The sequence below is a fragment of the Syzygium oleosum genome, unplaced genomic scaffold, assembly GCF_021117445.2.
Source record: "Syzygium oleosum isolate NSW1041296 unplaced genomic scaffold, Sole_v2.1 Sole_v2.20, whole genome shotgun sequence".
Lineage (NCBI taxonomy): Eukaryota > Viridiplantae > Streptophyta > Magnoliopsida > Myrtales > Myrtaceae > Syzygium > Syzygium oleosum.
In genome coordinates this window covers 4,486,816-4,506,786 of record NW_026607504.1, presented here as the reverse complement: position 1 = coordinate 4,506,786, position 19,971 = coordinate 4,486,816, and the positions used below count along the sequence as shown (strand labels likewise).

Below are 19,971 nucleotides of genomic sequence, written 5' to 3'. Positions count from 1 at the left end.
CCCCGCAGGTCGTGAGTGCCTTGATCCGGGCTTATCCGAGACAGATTATCTACGGCCGTGTTGGTCAAGCGCACGTCCACGTAAGATGACATTTAATTTCAATAGCGTCTACTCATGCTAGAATAGATAATAACATTTTTTACCCAAATTTCTTGGGATTAATACGCAAAAAACCCTAAATTGGTACACAAAATTACTAATTTGTGATTTTTTGTGATATTAATCCAATTTAACAGAGGGTAAATTTGTCGCAAGTATACCGGTTTGAAGTTTTTTGTGGTCAAAAAATTAGTGTGAAGTAAATTTATCACAGATGTACCAGTTTGAGATTTTTGATGGTTAAAAAATTAGTTTGGGGAAAATTTATTACATATGTATCAGTTTGAGATTTTTCGTTATATTAACTCAATTTTTTATAAGGATATATCCAAATTAGGAGCTGATGGTGCCTCCATGATCGCGAGACTCAATGCACGTGAGGCGCCATCGAGACCGGCATAGGGAAAAAATGCCTAGAAAAGTCTGTTGACAAGCGATGGTGGCCCGGTTGAACGGTGCTGCGCCAATATTGCCGGCGGGGATGACGGGAGAGGAGGGGTGGTGGTCGGTCCGGCGCGTGGCGGCAAAGGGGGGGTCAAGAGGAGAAAGGTAGAGAAGAGGAGCTTTGCGTGCTAGGGTTTAGTGGGACTTGGATTAGGTGTGGTTAGATCAATAATTGGTTGAACATGAGTCACGATTGCATGGACGAGACAATCAATGGGTCACGGTGGGGACAGCCTGTCGGCATCCAAAGCTAGTGTCCTAGTCAGATAAAACCTAAATTATTCGACGGAGTGATAAAAAAGTCAAATTTATGACCTTATCAATTGGCCTTTCTTTCCTTTACGTGTGGGTAATTTACAAAATTCCAAAGAAGTCGAGACAAAAGAGAAGAAGGAAAAGATTCATCAATTATCATGTGCATGCACATGACCGCATGGCCTTCCTTAACCTCCCTTTAATGATGTCTTGTCATCACCGCATTCTTCACCTCATCAAGACTTCGAAAGAAATCGAGAGACAAAGTACTAAGAAAAGTACTAAAAATGTCCTCGATGCTAAGCTTCTCTAGGATTTGAGCAGAAAAATCATACACTTATTATATTTATATCAATTCAACTCTAAATATTTCAATTATGTTAATTCAGTTCTAAATATTTTTTGAATTTTGTCAATTAAGTCTATACTGCCAATTTAATTTAGAAATTGCTAGAGTAGACATCGAGCGTCCTATGTAACATAATCGGCGTCGACGTAGATATTTTTTTAATAGTTTTTTTGGTCTTTTTCTTTACCCTTTTTTTGGACTGAGGTCTGGCTAGGGTCGCCAGCTGACCCTTGTTGGCCACAAGCGAGGGGCGAGATGCCTTTGCCAGCATTGGGCAAGGGCTTTGTGGCCCTTGCTAGATTTAAGCGAGGGATAGCGTGCCCTCACTTTGGTCAACGAAGGCATCTGGGCCCTCACCCACCACAACAAGCGTTGCGACCCTTGCCAAATCTGGGGGAGGGCTACGACGCCCTCGTTGGCCCTTAATCCAAACACAAAAAAAAAAAAAAAAGAGTAAAGGAAACAAAAGAGAAAAAAGAAAAATTTTCAAAAAAATATTAAACATTTATAAGAAAAATGTCAATGTGAGTGCCCGTCAAACCAAGTAGGACAGCTAGCGTCCATGTTAGCGATTTCCGACTTAAACTAGCCGGATGAATTCAATTGGTAAAATGTGAAAAAGTTCAAGACTAAATCGACATAATTAAAATGTTTGGGACTAAATTGCAATAGGTTTACCACCTTCTTGGTACTTTTCCGAAAATTAAGCTACACTGGTTTTGCATGCACAAACTCGAACGAGGAGCTGATCACACTCATATGGGGGAAGGCAGGACGCTCAAAGGGCTGAAAATGGAGAGGGCGTTATCAGTTGCCAATTCACCAATTTTGTGGATCAACGTAAAGTTGCCCGAGCGTTCGCCTTGTGCATGCTTCCCTTGCGATCGTGGCCTCTGGGGCGACGGTGCAATTTCCCTCCCAATTCTCGGACCAGACAGACATCTAGTTCCTGATAGAAGCAAATTGATCCGTGAAGACCAATGTGGGACACGTTCTGGCTCGTCGAGTTCTCATTGCTTTGGGACGCAAAAGTCCGAGGAAACTTCCCACCAAAATTCGTGAGACTCGGGGATCAAGTTGAGATCCAAACTGGTACACTTATAATAATTTTACCCTGAACTAATTTTTTGATAACAAAAAACCTCAAACTGGTACACCTGTGATAAATTTACCTCGAACTATTTTTTTGATTACCTTGAACTAATTTTTTGACCACAAAAATTCAAAACTAGTACACCTGTGACAATTTTACCATAAACTAATTTTTTGACCACTAAAAATCCCAAACTAGTACATTTGTAACAAATTTACCCTCTTTTAGTGTCTGTTAAATTGGATTAATATTACGAAAAATCACAAATTGGTAAACTTGTGACAAATAGAGGGGTGAAACCCCAAACTGGTACACCCGTCAACTATCACGTGTCATCATACTTAGCAATTTGACAGTAAAATTTAACGGAAACTAACGGAAGGTAAATTTGTCACAGATGTACTAGTTTGGGGTTTTTAGTGGTCAAAAAAATTAGTTCGGGGTAAATTTGTCACAGGTGTACTAATTTGGGATTTTTTGTGGTAAAAAAATTAGTTCAGGGTAAAATTGTCACAAGTGTAGCAGTGTAGGGTTTTTGATTGTTAAAAAAATAGTTTGGGGCAAATTTATCACAGGTATATCAGTTTGGTGTTTTTTGTGGTATTAACCCTTTCTTTAAAGACAAAGCTTTGCTATGATTTTCTTTATTTCACGAAAAATAAATAATTTTTAATTTTTTTTTATTTTTGTTCATTTATTTTTATAAGTGATTTAAATAATTATTTTTTTAAAATAATTATTTTTCACAAAATAAACGCATCGCATTTCGAGCAGGACGTAACCCAACATCCCACAACTAGCCGTCGTCTCATCAATTGAATAAATGGACAAGCTACGTAAAACATAAATTGATTTTCCTTCTCCTTTTTCGAGTTCAGAGGCTCCAGTCGACCCTGGCGGAGGGGCTGTCGCGGCGAGGAGGTGGTGGAAGGGAGAGATGGGGGCTGGGGCGGTCATGAGCGCGGGGTGACCTCCTGGGTGTCGTCCTTGGTCGGAGGGGAGGTGCTGGGTTGCCCTGACGACACGGTGGCGCTCGGACGGAGGTGGGGCTGCGCCGGCCGCGTGTGCCGATGGGTCCTGTGGTCGCGGCGATGGGCGATGGCAAGGTGATCGAGCCCGGTCAAAGTCAACTCATTTTTATCATATAAGCAACAAAGTCCCTTATTCCTTATTATATAATAATATAACGGAAAGCAAAATAAAGTAAGCCACCAGTCACGACTGCTCATCTCCTACACCGCCCCTGTTCCTGGTCCTCTGTCTCTACCTGCAAGATGGAGAACACAGTCCCATGGTCCGATCTCCCCAAGGAGCTCTGGTGGATGATCGCGAAGCGGCTCGACACCCCCACCGACGTCCGCCGATTCCGCAGCGTCTGCTCTTCCTGGCGCTCCCTGATCCCTCCGCTCCCCCACCACAACAACCCTCCTCTGTTCTCCCTGAAGCTCCCTCTCCGGCCGAGCCAAAAGCACGCCTTCGTCACTCAGTCCACGCTCTACCGCCTCCAGCCGCCGGAGGAATCCGGCCCGGCCTTTGGCTGGCTGGTCAAGCTCGAAGAATCCGGGGAGCCGGACCGTCCGCTCCGCCTCCTGAGTCCGCTCTCGAAGCAGCCCATCAAGTACAAGCCCGGTTCCTTTCCTAACGTGTTGAACACTTTGGACTTCAGGGTCACTGAGGTTGCTAAAGAGTACGCCGTCGAGGTCGATGACGGGGTCAATTTGCGCCGTGTGGCGAAGGTAGCTTTGTTCCCCGATTCGGCGTGGGCCGATGCAGGGGAGTGTACGGTAGTTGGGATTCTTGAAGGAGGGAAATTGGGGTATTGGAGATATGGGGATGAGGATTGGAGTGTGATTGAAGGCCAAGGTTGTCATTTTGATGATGTCATGATCTACAAAGGGCAGTTCTATGCTGTGGATGGGCTTGGGACCGTGTCGTGGATCGACCCGTCTTTTCGGGTCGTGCAGTTCTCGCCACCCATGTGTGGCGGTGGCGACAGGAAGCACCTGGTGGAGTCGGGTGGCGACCTCTACGTGGTGGACCGGTACCTTGAGGGGAGCGGTGTGACGAGGTACCGGAATAACCGGGAGGTCGGCAAGGAGACGGTTAGGTTTAGAGTGTATAGGTTGGATCAAGAATGGGGCAAATGGGATGAAGTGAGGAGCCTCGGTGATGTGGCCCTGTTTCTGGGTGATCACAGTTGCTTCACAGTGTCTGTGCAAGAGTTTGGTGGGTGCATTGGGAACTGCATTTACTTCACTGAGTTGAATGATTTATATGGTGCTAAAGTTCATGTCTTTTGCATGGAGGACCATAGCATCAAGAGGGCGGCGTTCTCGCCGGATTACTTGAGGATCCTGTGGCCGCCTCCGGCTTGGATCAGCCCCAGCCCATGCCCCCTGGATCCGAAAACTATTTGGCCAGTTTTCTAGTTCGATCTGGAACGGTTTCGATTTCGAGCCGAATTGGGTTTGTAATTCGATTTCGAGTATGAATGAAAAGTGAAGTTGTAATCGCTTCGTGAGATATTGAGAATCCATATTCTGTTGACTTGCTGAATTTCCTTATGGGGATGAGGATTGGAGTGTGATTGAAGGCCAAGGTTGTCATTTTGAGGGTTAATTCCAAAAAAAAGCACAAATTTTAGGTCTAGGGACAATTCTGGCGAACTTTTTTTTATCCCATAAAAAAACACCAATTTTAGGTCAAAGGACAATTTTAGCCCAAACTTTTTTTTGTCCCGTAAAAAAGCACCAACTTTAGGTCAAGAGATAATTTTGGCCCCAATTTTTTTTTGTCTCGTAAAAAAACACTAACTTTAACTTAAATCTCAAATCTAGCCCCCATTGATTTAGAACCATTGATTATCTATCTTGACTATTCCACATTAGCAATAAATCCACGTGGCTTGCTGACTAGATTTAAATCAATATTCATTGTCTTATTCTCTAAGTCACAATTTGAAGAATAACGGTAAAACTGTTTGTTTTCTTCACTTTACTGACAAGTCAAACGTAATCTGAAGCTGACCACCGCCTGTCGACAGACGCTATGGACGAGATTCGCCAAACTCACCACCATAACCTTCTTTCTCAAACAATGGTGAAAGTTAACGGGGCCAGATTTGGGATTACGATGAAAGTTGGTGATTTTTAATGAGACAAAAAAACTTGGTGAATACGTGCAGCAGCTTGAGTGGCGTCGCAAACAGCGGCCAACGAATCTTTGAGTGAAAGGCCGCTCGGCAAGTCTCCTTCTCCGATTGGAGTGGGACTTCTTTCTGAAATTGTTTGTACTGCTTTTCCTCCAGAACCATGAGAGGCATCACCTCCAGCGGTGTCCAGATTAAGGGATGGAAGGTGAGTTCCCAAAGCAGATTCAGCAAGATAACCAGCAATTCCTTTGTGTCCATTGGCAGAAGCTAAATCTGCAGGTGTTCTGCCCGTTGTATGAGCGGGAGTTGGATCAGTTAATGCTCCAGGTGCTGCACCAAGAGAGATGAGGGAAGCAACCGTCCGCTCTCTGACATCATTAACACCACAATGATCAAATGGTATTTATTTAAAAAAAAAAAAATAGGCATAACTACAGGAACATCATCGTAAAACATTCTACAAGATCATTACAAGATACCGACACATTCAAGTGCCTATAACAGGATCAAACTTTTCACTGGAACGTTCAAACGATTAAGTTATTCGCGAAAAGAACTTTAGGTCCTCCCTATGCAGCTCAAAACAATCAATATTGAGGTGAACCACTGATAGTCAACCAATTCCATTCCTAATAATTAAATCAGAATCTATTGAATGTTTACAACTGAGGGCGGACCACATCTCAGTCCAGACCTGTTTATTGGCAACGTAAACAAAAATAAAGAATGAAGATCTGAGGGCCCATTTAGTCAAAGAAGCATCTAGTTTTCTGTCTAACAAAAAAGAGAAAAATCAGTGAGATAATCACATGGTGTAACCTTGCCCAGGCAACCTTTGCTTTCACTGGGATTCTTTCTTGAGTACGCAAAACTACCAAAAAAGAGTAACTCTTCTATCCAACTGAAATCACAGACAAAACATAAAATAAAATATCACAGTAAATTTGAGCGTTCATGATTTTGATTCTAAATTGAATTACATCCTGAAGAAAATGAACAATACAAAAGAAGTGAAAGCAATGTATAGACAACATTTCCCCAGTAATAGAAAAGTAATAATAGGACAGTCTAGGATCAAAGGCAACCTAATACATGCCGCCGCAAGCTCTAGAGGTGAAAACAGCACTTCAGAAAACCAGGTACGAAATTCCAAAAGCGCTTACCTGCCAAAAGATGCTGCCCAGTGAAGTGCAGTCCATCCATTTGCATCCCGAAAATTTACACTTACACCAGCAATACTTGTTGGTTGCAAGGCCCAATCATAGCCGAGAGCTGACGCAAAATGTAGCACACCTTGGCTACCCTCATCCAATACGCTGGCACCTTTTCCGCCCTCAGCTGCCTTTTCTATGAGCCATTCGCATAACTTCTCCTTGAGTAGCTTTTGGAATAACTCCTCTCTCACTCTCTCTGTAGAAAACTCATCTGAAGTACTTTCCAACACAAGATCCCAACGAGCATCATCGTCTTTAAGCAACGAGCAGATCTTACTTCTCAACTGTCAGTTTTCCCCAATATTACTGTTCCTGAGACGCAGGGAGTTTGCACACAGCAACTTTGCAAAACGCTTGTAAAGAGTCTCATCTATACTGCAATCTTGAGAGTTGTTCACACGGAATTCAAACTCACGAAGTTCACTACGTGCCACCCTATCGGACCATGTGATGTAAAAGGGAACCCTCCCAGCCTTGTGCACCGGAGCATGGCAACGCAGAACACCATCTGCTATAACCTCTGCTGGAACTTCTACCTCACCAAACATGCAAGACCATTTGCATAGTTCTGCTTCTTGTTGACTTCTCAAGAACCTCCCGGTGATTAGCACGTGTACCACATAGCAAAACAAAGAGGTAGTGGCATCACTTAAGTATAAAACTAAGCAAGTATTGCTCCATTCAACAGAGAACTTCTGACAGGTGCTAAAGCTATGACAATGCTAGCAGTGCACAGTGTGGAAATTTCAGTCAGAGCACCTTCATTTCTGAACCAGCGTATGTCCAACTTGGTGAAAAATCTATGATGCTAAATAGTTGTTCCTGGGAAAGAGAGGGAGTGAGCACAAAGTTATTTTCATGCTCCTGAGAGTCGCTCGAATCAACACCACTGTCACTGACAATGACACTCCAGTAGGCTCCGGTACTAGACTGACCAAGTAACTCATTCACATCCCCTAGTTGTTTACTCATCCATCGGTTGAAACTGTCAATCTTCTTCAAACCTTCTTCTGCTAGGATATTGGCAAATGGCTGTTTTCCTGTAGGAGGGCAGCCGGCTTTTCCTTCTAATGCAACATTGCCATCTAAGAATGAGTTTGTCTGATGTCCATTTTCTGTGCTTACACTCTCTGCAATTTTATTGGTTAGACGTACCTGGCAAGGCACCAAAATACACTATTGAATCAACAGCATAACTTTCTCCACGTAACTATAAGCAAGATCAAAGGCTACGTCTGCATAAAACTTCGGGTCCCCAGGCCACTTAGACAAGGTACAAATCGACTTCAGAATCTGGTTAAAAAGCTCCATTAATGCAAATATCAAGCAAACTCTAAGCTCTGCTACATAAGAGAAAAACCGGTCAAAAGAATATAACAACCATTCAAGAGCAGATAAAGATGATTTAGGTACTACTAATCCAACAAGGATGTTCCTCGATATCTCATGAATAAGGTTATATACGTCATAATAGAAAGCCAACTAAAGCTTTTAAAAAGCAATTTGCTCCATGGTTTAACTATTTCAAAATTCGTTTTCTTCTGTAGATATCATCTGACCAACAAAATAGAGCACGCAAATTGCATAGATATTAACACTATGCTTAGAGCAAAAATTTTTCTAACAAAAGAAGGATCAAATTCACATAGCTATCTTCAAGTACCTGCAATTCTTCTTGGTCCTGTAATCGGATCACAATCTCCTGCTTCATACAGATACCATCTGTGAAAAGCTCCGCTAGTATATCATGTTCCCGTTTAGGCATGATTTAAGGGGTAACGGTTTGTGCAGAAGAAACTGACAGCTGAATAAGATTGGATTGGCCACCAGAAGTACAACTTTCACATGCCTGCTCCCAAGAAGTAAAATCAAGATGCTTCTGAGCCTCTAATGCTGAACCAGCGACATTACACTCTCTAGTGATATCAGCTGAAGAAAGAGAGAGAAAATCCCTTCCGGGTTTAAGAGACAGGTTTCCTTGATAATCATCTGCAGGAAGTTGAGAATACTACCATAAGATTGGTGACGTTAAGTTAGAAGATAACAAATGAACAGATAAGAAGCTCAAGAAGCCTATAAGCAATTGAGTATGAATGCCCACCAAATCAAGGGGAAAAAATTATACAAAGAAAAAGAATGCACTGATTACTCGAATATGAAGCCGGATAATAAGGATCAGAGTGTCCACTGTCAATATTTTGCATTCCAGCCTCTTGAAAGTCAACAACAGAGTGAATTCCGGAATTTGCCTGGTTACTGTATGCTGTGCACAGTATAAAAACAACCAAGAAGAGATAGTCAACTTAAAAAATGAACAATCAGTCTATGAAGCACTTCCGACCACATGATACTCAAGGAATAACATCTGGGACAGTTATTAAATAGATGAACTGGGAGACGCCTATAACACAGAAATGAACCTGATTCAGCGTCCCCATACTCCGATGCCTGAGGACTAGAGCTATCCGTTGTTTGAGAAGGAACTTGGTAGTTATTTTGGTGAGAATTAGAAGACAGATGACTATTTATCTCATGGTTAGCTTCAGTTTCACGGGACAAGGAAATTGTCTCTTCAGTTTCTTTGATTCGATGGATGTTCATCCTGTTGCCCTGAGAAAAATGTGCACATAATAGTGTGAGCATCATAAAGCAAGAGAAAATATATTAGATACAATTGCATTTACAGTGTAGAAACTTGTTGATTGATTCTAATGATTCAGAAGCTCAATTAGTCTAGACTCTTGTGGCAACAAGAGAATTGATTTTCGAAAGAGACACTGCTTGTACAGGGTTAACGCAGTTAAATTGGCAATTCTGCTCAGATAGGATATTATGATACTAACTTATAGAAATTAGACGTAGCCAGTACCCTAGAGAATTGTGCTATCGGTGATTTTGTGTTCCAGTAAACCACAAAATAAAAATAATTTCTTTTATAATGAAAGCACCATTAATTGGAACAAGAGTTAAGGAACAAGAGTTAAGCTAGTTGGGAGCGTTCGAAGGACTATATTTACACAGTGAAATCTGAAAAGCATAGAGGTCTGCGGAGATTTATGCAAAATGAGTGAAATACATGCATTACTCTTCTAGAAGAAGAGAAAGTTGACGTGGCAAGGTTTTAGACAAACCTCTTGGAAAGTTGTAAACAATTTCTTGGTTTTAAGGTGGCAAGATCCAAGTAGGGTATACAATTGTCTCAATGAAAGTATGAATTGGATCTATTGGCCAGGACCAGCATGTTAGGGTTTACACCACCAAATAGTATTTCCTATCAAGTCCAATGTGTATGTTGGTAGCTGATGATGGGGGCTTTTCTGAGCATTCAAACAGATAGATATAGGAGAGATGAAGAATCCATAGCAGGAGCCCAGTGTGTACAGCTGCTTCTGTTTCTACATACTAACCTTTTGTAGGGACCTTGTGCCATATTGATTAACACTGATAAACCTAAAAGGGTCAATCGTCAAGTTCCCGAAACCATCTATCCTGAGAGCAGAATTGGCACGCTACGCTGTAGGATTCCATAACTAATCTTGGAAATGTTTTAGAGATGTAATGATCGAAACGATCACGTAAAGTTGGCTCCACACGAAAGGGTTTGGAAAGAAGCTCCTGCAAAAGCCATTAAAGCAAAAAATAGATGAGCCACAAGTTCAAAATCCAAGATATACAAAGTTCCACAGAGAGAGTACCAGAAACTTTTGTGGAAGTTCATCATTGTGGATCCCCTTATTGCGAATGACTCGCAATAAGTCTCTCACAAGATGATACTTATAGTGATATTTGGAGGAGGTTATGTCAGCCTTCAATATAGGATCTAATTTGGAGATCCAATCCTGAGCAAAAATCAATTGCTGCTTGCTTTCCAATTGTCTCAGAAGATTTGGATTGGTATTCTCTTTAATATGCCTTTGTATGCAACTGGAGAATTCACAAAGAAATTGCAGCCTCTTTCTTGATTTCCAAAAAAATGTATGGGAAAGCACCAGCAATGCTCCTGGCCTGACAGTAATCAATTGGTAAAATAATTACAAAAAAATGAACTATTGCTCAACATGCTCAAAGAAATTAATTCATATGCATCACAAGTACGACACTCTTACCTCAATTGAGGATCCCGGTTTAGCAATTGTGAAATAAGATCACGGGCTTCAGGCTGCAACAAGGACAGGTCCACTCTGTTCTTCTTATTTTGACATCTCTTTAAAAAATTCCACCAAATGGATGGTGTCCTCGGCGGATGCAATAACACAATAGACAGCCTAAGCTGAATAAGTCCACCTGCTTTGCGTGGGGCCCAACTTGACCAATCTGTTCATGCGGTTGCCATCCTGAGTTCCACAACCAAAGAGAAAGACATGGATCAACAAAAAAGTGATTGGTCTAGCAGTAAAAATATTAGAAATCTGAAGATGATTATATGCACTTTGAGGAAAAGAAGATCAAGTGTAGATAAAGCTATCATAAGCACTTACCGGTGTCGAGATTTGAAGATCTATCACCACGAGGGTATTTCTTAATGCCCACGTCTGACAGCTTAGCTTGTTACTCCTTAAAATTAAGCATCACATTTTGTGGTTTCAAGTCTGCGTGAGTAAAATCCCTCCTATGCAATTCGTCAAGTCCCGACACCACATCCCTGCACATAGTAGAGGAGCCACGACTTCATGGGAAAACTAGTTGACTATTTGAGTGCCATTTTGACAAAAACATAAATATTACCTCATCAAATTCTTCAAATCAAATGTGGGATAACCATCATTAGTCCACAAATCAAGCAAGGAGATGACATTCTTTTGGAGATATTCCAACTTTACTTTGTATTCATCACTCAATGGTGGATCATCAGGGAATGCACTTGGATCTAAACAAGCCTTAATTAAATCATGGAGGCTGCACACGCAAGGCTCTACAGCAAGATACATGTAGTTCTGCTTCAGCATTAATTCATGAAATTTAACTATATTTGCATGTCCCAAAGCTTTTATTGAAGTCGGAATGTCTTGGTCAATATCAGCATGACTTCTTGCCAATCTTTTCACCACCACATCTTTATCATCATGCATGCCACCCAAAAACAAGTTCCCATTACTTCCTTTAGCAATTATCACGTTATCATATACTCGGAATTCGATCGGGAGAGACCTTGAAATTCCACCACTAGACCCTACAATGCCCGGAGGACCACACCCCATAGCAATAATTGCCTTCCCAATATGATTAATTGCACTTCCCATATCTTGAAATGTAGTCTCTATATCCACGGGATTCTCAGGATACCATAATATGTTTCCCACGCTATGGAAAAACGTACCTAACTCGTCAGTTCGGCTTCTTTTCGGACGCCTCCCTTGCTTGAAATCTTCAGACATGGCTTAAGATCGCCCGAGGGAGAGAGGAGGCGGAGCTGTTCAGGTGGGAGGTAAAAGGTGGAAGATTAGGGAAGATTAATTAGTAGATCAAGAATCAGTGTACAAAAAATTACCTCATCAAATTCTTCAAATCACTCGTGGGATAACCATCATTAGTCCACAAATCGACCAAGGGGATGACATTCTTCTGGAGATATTCCAACTTTACTTTGTATTCATCACTCAATGGTGGATCATGAGGGAATGCACATGGATCTAAATAAGCCTGAATTAAATCATGGAGGCTGCACATGCAAGGCTCTACAACAAGATATATGTAGTTCTACTTCAGCATCAATCCATGAAATTTAACTATATTTGCATGTCCCAAAGCTTTTATTGAAGTCGGAATGTCTTGGTCAATATCGGCATGACTTCTTGCCAATCTTTTCACCACCAAATCTTTACCATCATGCATGCCACCCAAAAACAAGTTCCCATTATTTCCTTTAACAATTATCACGCTATCATATACACGAAATTCCATCGGGAGAGACCTTGAAATTTCACCACCAGACCCTACAATGCTCAGAGGACTACACCTCATAGCAACAATTGCCTTCCCAATATGATTAATTACACTTCCCATATCTTGAAATGTAGTCTCTAAATCTGCGGGGTTCTCTGGATACCGAAATATATTTCCCACACTATGGAAAAACGCACCTAACTCGTCAGTTCGGCTTCTTTTCGGACGCCTCCCTTGCTTGAAATCTTCATAAATGGCTTAAGATCGCCCGAGGGAGAGATGAGGCAGATCAGTTTGGGTGGGAGGTAAAATGTGGAAGATTAGGGAAGATTAATTAGTAGATCAAGAATCAATATATAAAAAATTGCCTCATCAAATTCTTCAAATCACTCGTGGGATAACCATCATTAATCCGCAAATCGAGCAAGGGGATGACATTCTGCTGGAGATATTCCAACTTTACTTTGTATTCATCACTCAATTGTGGATCATGAGGGAATGCACTTGGATCTAAATAAGCCTGAATTAAATCATAGAGGATGCACACGCAAGGTTCTACAGCAAGATACACGTAGTTCTGCTTTAGCATCAATCCATGAAATTTAACTATATTTGCATGTCCCAAAGCTTTTATTGAAGTCGGAATGTCTTGGTCAATATCAGCATGACTTCTTGCCAATCTTTTCACCACCACATCTTTACCATCATGCGTACCACCCAAAAACAAATTCCCATTACTTCCTTTAGCAATTATCACGCTATCATATACTCGGAATTCGATCGGGAGAGACCTTGAAATTCCAACACCAGACCCTACAATGCCCGGAGGTTCACACCCCATAGCAATAATTGCCTTCCCAATATGATTAATTGCACTTCTCATATCTTGAAATGTAGTCTCTATATCCGCGGGATTCTCGGGATACCGAAATATGTTTCCCACACTATGGAAAAACGTACCTAACTCGTTAGTTCGGCTTCTTTTCGGATGCCTCCCTTGCTGGAAATCTTCAGACAAGGCTTAAGATCGCCCGAAGGAGAGAGGAGGCGGAGCTATTCGGGTGGGAGGTAAAAGGTGGAAGATTAGGTAAGATTAATTAGTAGATCAAGAATCAGTGTATAAAAAATTATCTCATCAAATTCTTCAAATTACTCGTGGGATAACCACCATTAGTCCACAAATCGAGCCAGGAGATAACATTCTTCTCGAGATATTCCAACTTTACTTTGTATTCATCACTCAATAGTGGATCATGAGGGAATCCACTTGGATCTAAATAAGCCTGAATTAAATCATGGAGGCTGCACACGCAAGACTCTACAGCAAGATACATGTAGTTCTGCTTCAGCATCAATCCATGAAATTTAACTATATTTGCATGTTCCAAAGCTTTTATTGAAGTCGGAATGTCTTGGCTAATATCAGCATGACTTCTTGCCAATCTTATCACCACCACATCTTTACCATCATGCATGCCACCCAAAAACAAGTTCCCATTACTTCCTTGAGCAATTATCACGCTATCATATACTCGGAATTCGATCGGGAGAGACCTTGAAATTCCACAACTAGACCCTACAATGCCCGGAGGACCACACCCCATAGCAATAATTGCCTTCCCAATATGATTAATTGCACTTCCCATATCTTGAAATGTAGTCTCTATATCCGCGGGATTCTCGGGATACCAAAATATGTTTCCCACGCTAAGGAAAAACGTACCTAACTCGTCAGTTCGGCTTCTTTTCGGACGCCTCCCTTGCTTGAATTCTTCAGACATGGCTTAAGATCGCCCGAGGGAGAGAGGAGGCGAAGCTGTTCGGGTGGGAGGTAAAAGGTGGAAGATTAGGGAAGATTAATTAGTAGATCAAGAATCAGTGTATAAAAAATTACCTCATCAAATTCTTCAAATCACTCGTGGGATAACCATCATTAGTCCACAAATCGCGCAAGGGATGACATTCTTATGGAGATATTCCAACTTTACTTTGTATTCATCACACAATGGTGGATCATGAGGGAATGCACTTGGATCTAAATAAGCCTGAATTAAATCATGGAGGCTGCACATGCAAGGCTCTACAACAAGATACATGTAGTTCTACTTCAGCATCAATCCATGAAATTTAACTATATTTGCATGTCCCAAAGCTTTTAGTAAAGTAGGAATGTCTTGGTCAATATCGGCATGACTTCTTGCCAATCTTTTCACCACCAAAGCTTTACCATCATGCATGCCGCCCAAAAACAAGTTCCCATTATTTCCTTTAGCAATTATCACGCTATCATATACACGAAATTCGATCGGGAGAGACCTTGAAATTTCACCACCAGACCCTACAATGCTCGGAGGACCACACCTCACAGCAATAATTGCCTTCCCAATATGATTAATTACACTTCCCATATCTTGAAATGTAGTCTCTATATCCGCGGGATTCTCTGGATACCGAAATATGTTTCCCACACTATGAAAAAACGCACCTAACTCGTCAGTTCGGCTTCTTTTCGGACGCCTCCCTTGCTTGAAATCTTCATAAATGGCTTAAGATCGCCCGAGGGAGAGAGGAGGCAGAGCTGTTCGGGTGGGAGGTAAAATGTGGAAGATTAGGGAAGATTAATTAGTAGATCAAGAATCAATATATAAAAAATTACCTCATCAAATTCTTCAAATCACTCGTGGGATAACCATCACTAGTCCACAAATCGAGCAAGGGGATGACATTCTGCTAGAGATATTCCAACTTTACTTTGTATTCATCACTCAATTGTGGATCATGAGAGAATGCACTTGGATCTAAATAAGCCTGAATTAAATCATGGAGGCTGCACATGCAAGGCTCTACAACAAGATACACGTAGTTCTGCTTCAGCATCAATCCATGAAATTTAACTATATTTGCATGTCCCAAAGCTTTTATTGAAGTCGGAATGTCATGGTCAATATCAGCATGACTTCTTGCCAATCTTTTCACCACCACATCTTTACCATCATGCATGCCAACCAAAAACAAGTTCCCATTACTTCCTTTAGCAATTATCACGTTATCATATACTCGGAATTCGATCGGGAGAGACCTTGAAATTCCAACACCAGACCCTACAATGCCCGGAAGACCACACCCCATAGCAATAATTGCCTTCCCAATATAATTAATTGCACTTCCCATATCTTGAAATGTAGTCTCTATATTCGCGGGATTCTCGGGATACCGAAATATGTTTCCCACATTATGGAAAAACGTACCTAACTCGTCTGTTCGGCTTCTTTTCGGATGCCTCCCTTGCTTGAAATCTTCGGACAAGGCTTAAGATCGCTCGAAGGAGAGAGGAGGCGGAGCTATTCGGGTGGGAGGTAAAAGGTGGAAGATTAGGGAAGATTAATTAGTAGATCAAGAATCAGTATATAAAAAATTATCCATCAAATTCTTCAAATCACTCGTGGGATAACCATCATTAGTCCACAAATCGAGCAAAGGGATAACATTCTTCTGGAGATATTCTAACTTTACTTTGTATTCATCACTCAATGGTGGATCATGAGGGAATGCACTTGGATCTAAATAAGCCTGAATTAAATCATGGAGGCTGCACACGCAAGGCTCTACAGCAAGATACATGTAGTTCTGCTTCAGCATCAATCCATGAAATTTAACAATATTTGCATGTCCCAAAGCTTTTATTGAAGTCGGAATGTCTTGGCCAATATCAGCATGACTTCTCGCCAATCTTTTCACCACCACATCTTTACCATCATGCATGCCACCCAAAAACAAGTTCCCATTACTTCCTTTAGCAATTATCACGCTATTATATATTCAGAATTCGATCGGGAGAGACCTTAAAATTCCACTACCAGACCCTACAATGCTCGGAGGACCACACCTCATAGCAATAATTGCCTTCCTAATATGATTAATTGCACTTCCCATATCTTGAAATGTAGTCTCTATATCCGCGGGATTCTCGGGATACCGAAATATGTTTCCCACACTATGGAAAAATGTACCAAACTCGTCAGTTCGGCTTCTTTTCGGACTTCTCCCTTGCTTGAAATCTTCAGACATGGCTTAAGATCGCCCGAGGGAGAGAGGAGGCGGAGCTGTTCGGGTGGGAGGTAAAAGGTGGAAGATTAGGAAAGATTAATTAGTAGATAAAGATCAGTGTATAAAAAATTACCTCATCAAATTCTTCAAATCACTCGTGGGATAACCATCATTAGTCCACAAATCGAGCAAGGGGATGACATTCTTCTCGAGATATTCCAACTTTACTTCGTATTCATCACTCAACGGTGGATCATGAGGGAATGCACTTGGATCTAAATAAGCATGAATTAAATCATGGAGGCTGCACACGCAAGGCTCTATAGCAAGATACATGTAGTTCTGCTTCAGCATCAATACATGAAATTTAACTATATTTGCTTGTCCCAAAGCTTTTATTGAAGTCACAATGTCTTGGTCAATATCAGCATGACTTCTTGCCAATCTTTTCACCACCACATCTTTACCATCATGGATGCCAACCAAAAACAAGTTCCCATTACTTCCTTTAGCAATTATCACGCTATCATATACTCAGAATTCGATCGGGAGAGACCTTGAAATTCAACCACCAGACCCTACAATGCCCGTAGGACCACACCCCATAGCAATAATTGCCTTCCCAATATGATTAATTGCACTTCCCATATCTTGAAATGTAGTCTCTATATCCGCGGGATTCTCGGGATACCGAAATATGTTTCCCACACTATGGAAAAATGTACCAAACTCGTCAGTTCGGCTTCTTTTCGGACGCCTCCTTTGCTTGAAATCTTCAGACATGGCTTAAGATCCCCCGAAGGAGAAAGGAGGCTGAGCTGTTTGGGTGGGAGGTAAAAGATGGAAGATTAGGGGAGATTAATTAGTAGATCAAGAATCAATATATAAAAAATTACCTCATCAAATTCTTGAAATCACTCGTGGGATAACCATCATTAGTCCACAAATCAGGCAAGGGGATGACATTCTTCTAGAGATATTCCAACTTTACTTTGTATTCATCACTCAATGGTGGATCATGAGGGAATCCACTTGGATCAAAATAAGCCTGAATTAAATCATGGAGGCTGCACACGCAAGGCTCTACAGCAAGATACATGTAGTTCTGCTTCAGCATCAATCCATGAAATTTAACTATATTTGCATGTTCCAAAGCTTTTATTGAAGTCGGAATGTCTTGGCTAATATCAGCATGACTTCTTGCCAATCTTATCACCACCACATCTTTACCATCATGCATGCCACCCAAAAACAAGTTCCCATTACTTCCTTGAGCAATTATCACGCTATCATATACTCGGAATTCGATCGGGAGAGACCTTAAAATTGCACAACTAGACCCTACAATGCCCGGAGGACCACACCCCATAGCAATAATTGCCTTCCCAATATGATTAATTGCACTTTTCATATCTAGAAATGTAGTCTCTCTATCCGCGGGATTCTCGGGATACCGAAATATGTTTCCCACACTATGGAAAAATGTACCAAACTCGTCAGTTCGGCTTCTTTTCGGACGCCTCCCTTGCTTGAAATCTTCAGACATGGCTTAAGATCGCCCGAGGGAGAGAGGAGGCGGAGCTGTTCGGGTGAGAGGTAAAAGGTGGAAGATTAGGGAAGATTAATTAGTAGATCAAGAATCAGTGTATAAAAAATTACCTCATCAAATTCTTCAAATCACTCGTGGGATAACCATCATTAGTCCACAAATCGAGCAAGGGGATGACATTCTTCTGGAGATATTCCAACTTTACTTTGTATTCATCACTCAATGGTGGATAATGAGGGAATCCACTTGGATCTAAATAAGCCTGAATTAAATCATGGAGGCTGCACACGCAAGGCTCTACAGCAAGATACATGTAGTTCTGCTTCAGCATCAATCCATGAAATTTAATTTTATTTGCATGTCCCAAAGCTTTTATTGAAGTCGGAATGTCTTGGATAATATCAGCATGACTTCTTGCCAATTTTTTCACCACCACATCTTTACCATCATGCATGCCACCCAAAAACAAGTTACCATTACTTCCTTGAGCAATTATCACACTATCATATGCTCGGAATTCGATTGGGAGAGACCTTGAAATTCCACCACTAGACCCTACAATATCGGGAGGATTACACCAAATAGCAATAATTGCCTTCCCAATATGATTAATTGCACTTCCTATATCTTGAAATGTAGTCTCTATTTCCGCGGGATTCTCGGGATACCAAAATATGTTTCCCACACTATGGAAAAACGTACCTAACTCGTCAGTTCGGCTTTTTTTCGGACGCATCCCCTCCTTGAAATCTTCAGATATGGCTTAAGATCGCCCGAGGGAGAGAGGAGGCAGAGCTATTCGGGTGGGAGGTAAAAGGTGGAAGATTAGGGAAGATTAATTAGTAGATCAAGAATCAGTGTATAAAAAATTACCTCATCAAATTCTTGAAATCACTCGTGGGATAACCATCATTATTCCACAAATCGAGCAAGGGGATGACATTCTTCTCGAGATATTCCAACTTTACTTTATATTCATCACTAAATGGTGGATCATGAGGGAATGCACTTGGATCTAAATAAGCCTGAATTAAATCATGAAAACTGCACACGCAAAGCTCTACAGCAAGATACATGTAGTTCTGTTTCAGCATCAATACATGAAATTTAACTATATTTGCTTGTCCCAAAGCTTTTATTGAAGTCACAATGTCTTGGTCAATATCAGCATGACTTCTTGCCAATCTTTTCACCACCACATCTTTACCATCATGCATGCCAACCAAAAACAAGTTCCCATTACTTCCTTTAGCAATTATCACGCTATCATATACTCAGAATTCGATCGGGAGAGACCTTGAAATTCAACCACCAGACCCTACAATGCCCGTAGGACCACACCCCATAGCAATAATTGCCTTCCCAATATGATTAATTGCACTTCCCATATCTTGAAATGTAGTCTCTATATCCGCGGGATTCTCGGGATACCGAAATATGTTTCCCACACTATGGAAAAATGTACCAAACTCGTCAGTTCGGCTTCTTTTCGGACGCCTCCTTTGCTTGAAATCTTCAGACATGGCTTAAGATCCCCCGAAGGAGAAAGGAGGCTGAGCTGTTTGGGTGGGAGGTAAAAGATGGAAGATTAGGGGAGATTAATTAGTAGATCAAGAATCAGTATATAAAAAATTACCTCATCAAATTCTTGAAATCACTCGTGGGATAACCATCATTAGTCCACAAATCAGGCAAGGGGATGACATTCTTCTGGAGATATTCCAACTTTACTTTGTATTCATCACTCAATGATGGATCATGAGGGAATCCACTTGGATCAAAATAAGCCTGAATTAAATCATGGAGGCTGCACACGCAAGGCTCTACAGCAAGATACATGTGGTTCTGCTTCAGCATCAATCCATGAAATTTAACTATATTTGCATG

At 41.3% G+C, this 19,971-nt stretch overlaps 1 protein-coding gene and 1 pseudogene across 1 annotated transcript; one reads left to right on the top strand and one right to left on the bottom strand.

The window, feature by feature from the left end:
* The first annotated feature begins 3,420 nt into the window (after positions 1 to 3,420).
* Positions 3,421 to 4,796, top strand: LOC115663801 (putative F-box protein At1g65770). Its single transcript, XM_030585773.2, has one exon. It carries the CDS (start codon positions 3,515 to 3,517, stop codon positions 4,667 to 4,669), a length of 1,155 nt encoding a protein of 384 aa, XP_030441633.2. The 5' UTR covers positions 3,421 to 3,514; the 3' UTR covers positions 4,670 to 4,796.
* A 593-nt stretch (positions 4,797 to 5,389) lies between these two features.
* On the bottom strand, positions 5,390 to 9,529 carry LOC115666103 (calmodulin-binding transcription activator 3-like; annotated as a pseudogene).
* Between the last annotated feature and the right edge of the window lie 10,442 nt (positions 9,530 to 19,971).

Bases quoted from the DNA above. Each gene is read 5' to 3' on its own strand.
- LOC115663801 (XM_030585773.2), top strand. From the start codon at position 3,515: ATGGAGAACACAGTCCCATGGTCCGATCTCCCCAAGGAGCTCTGGTGG.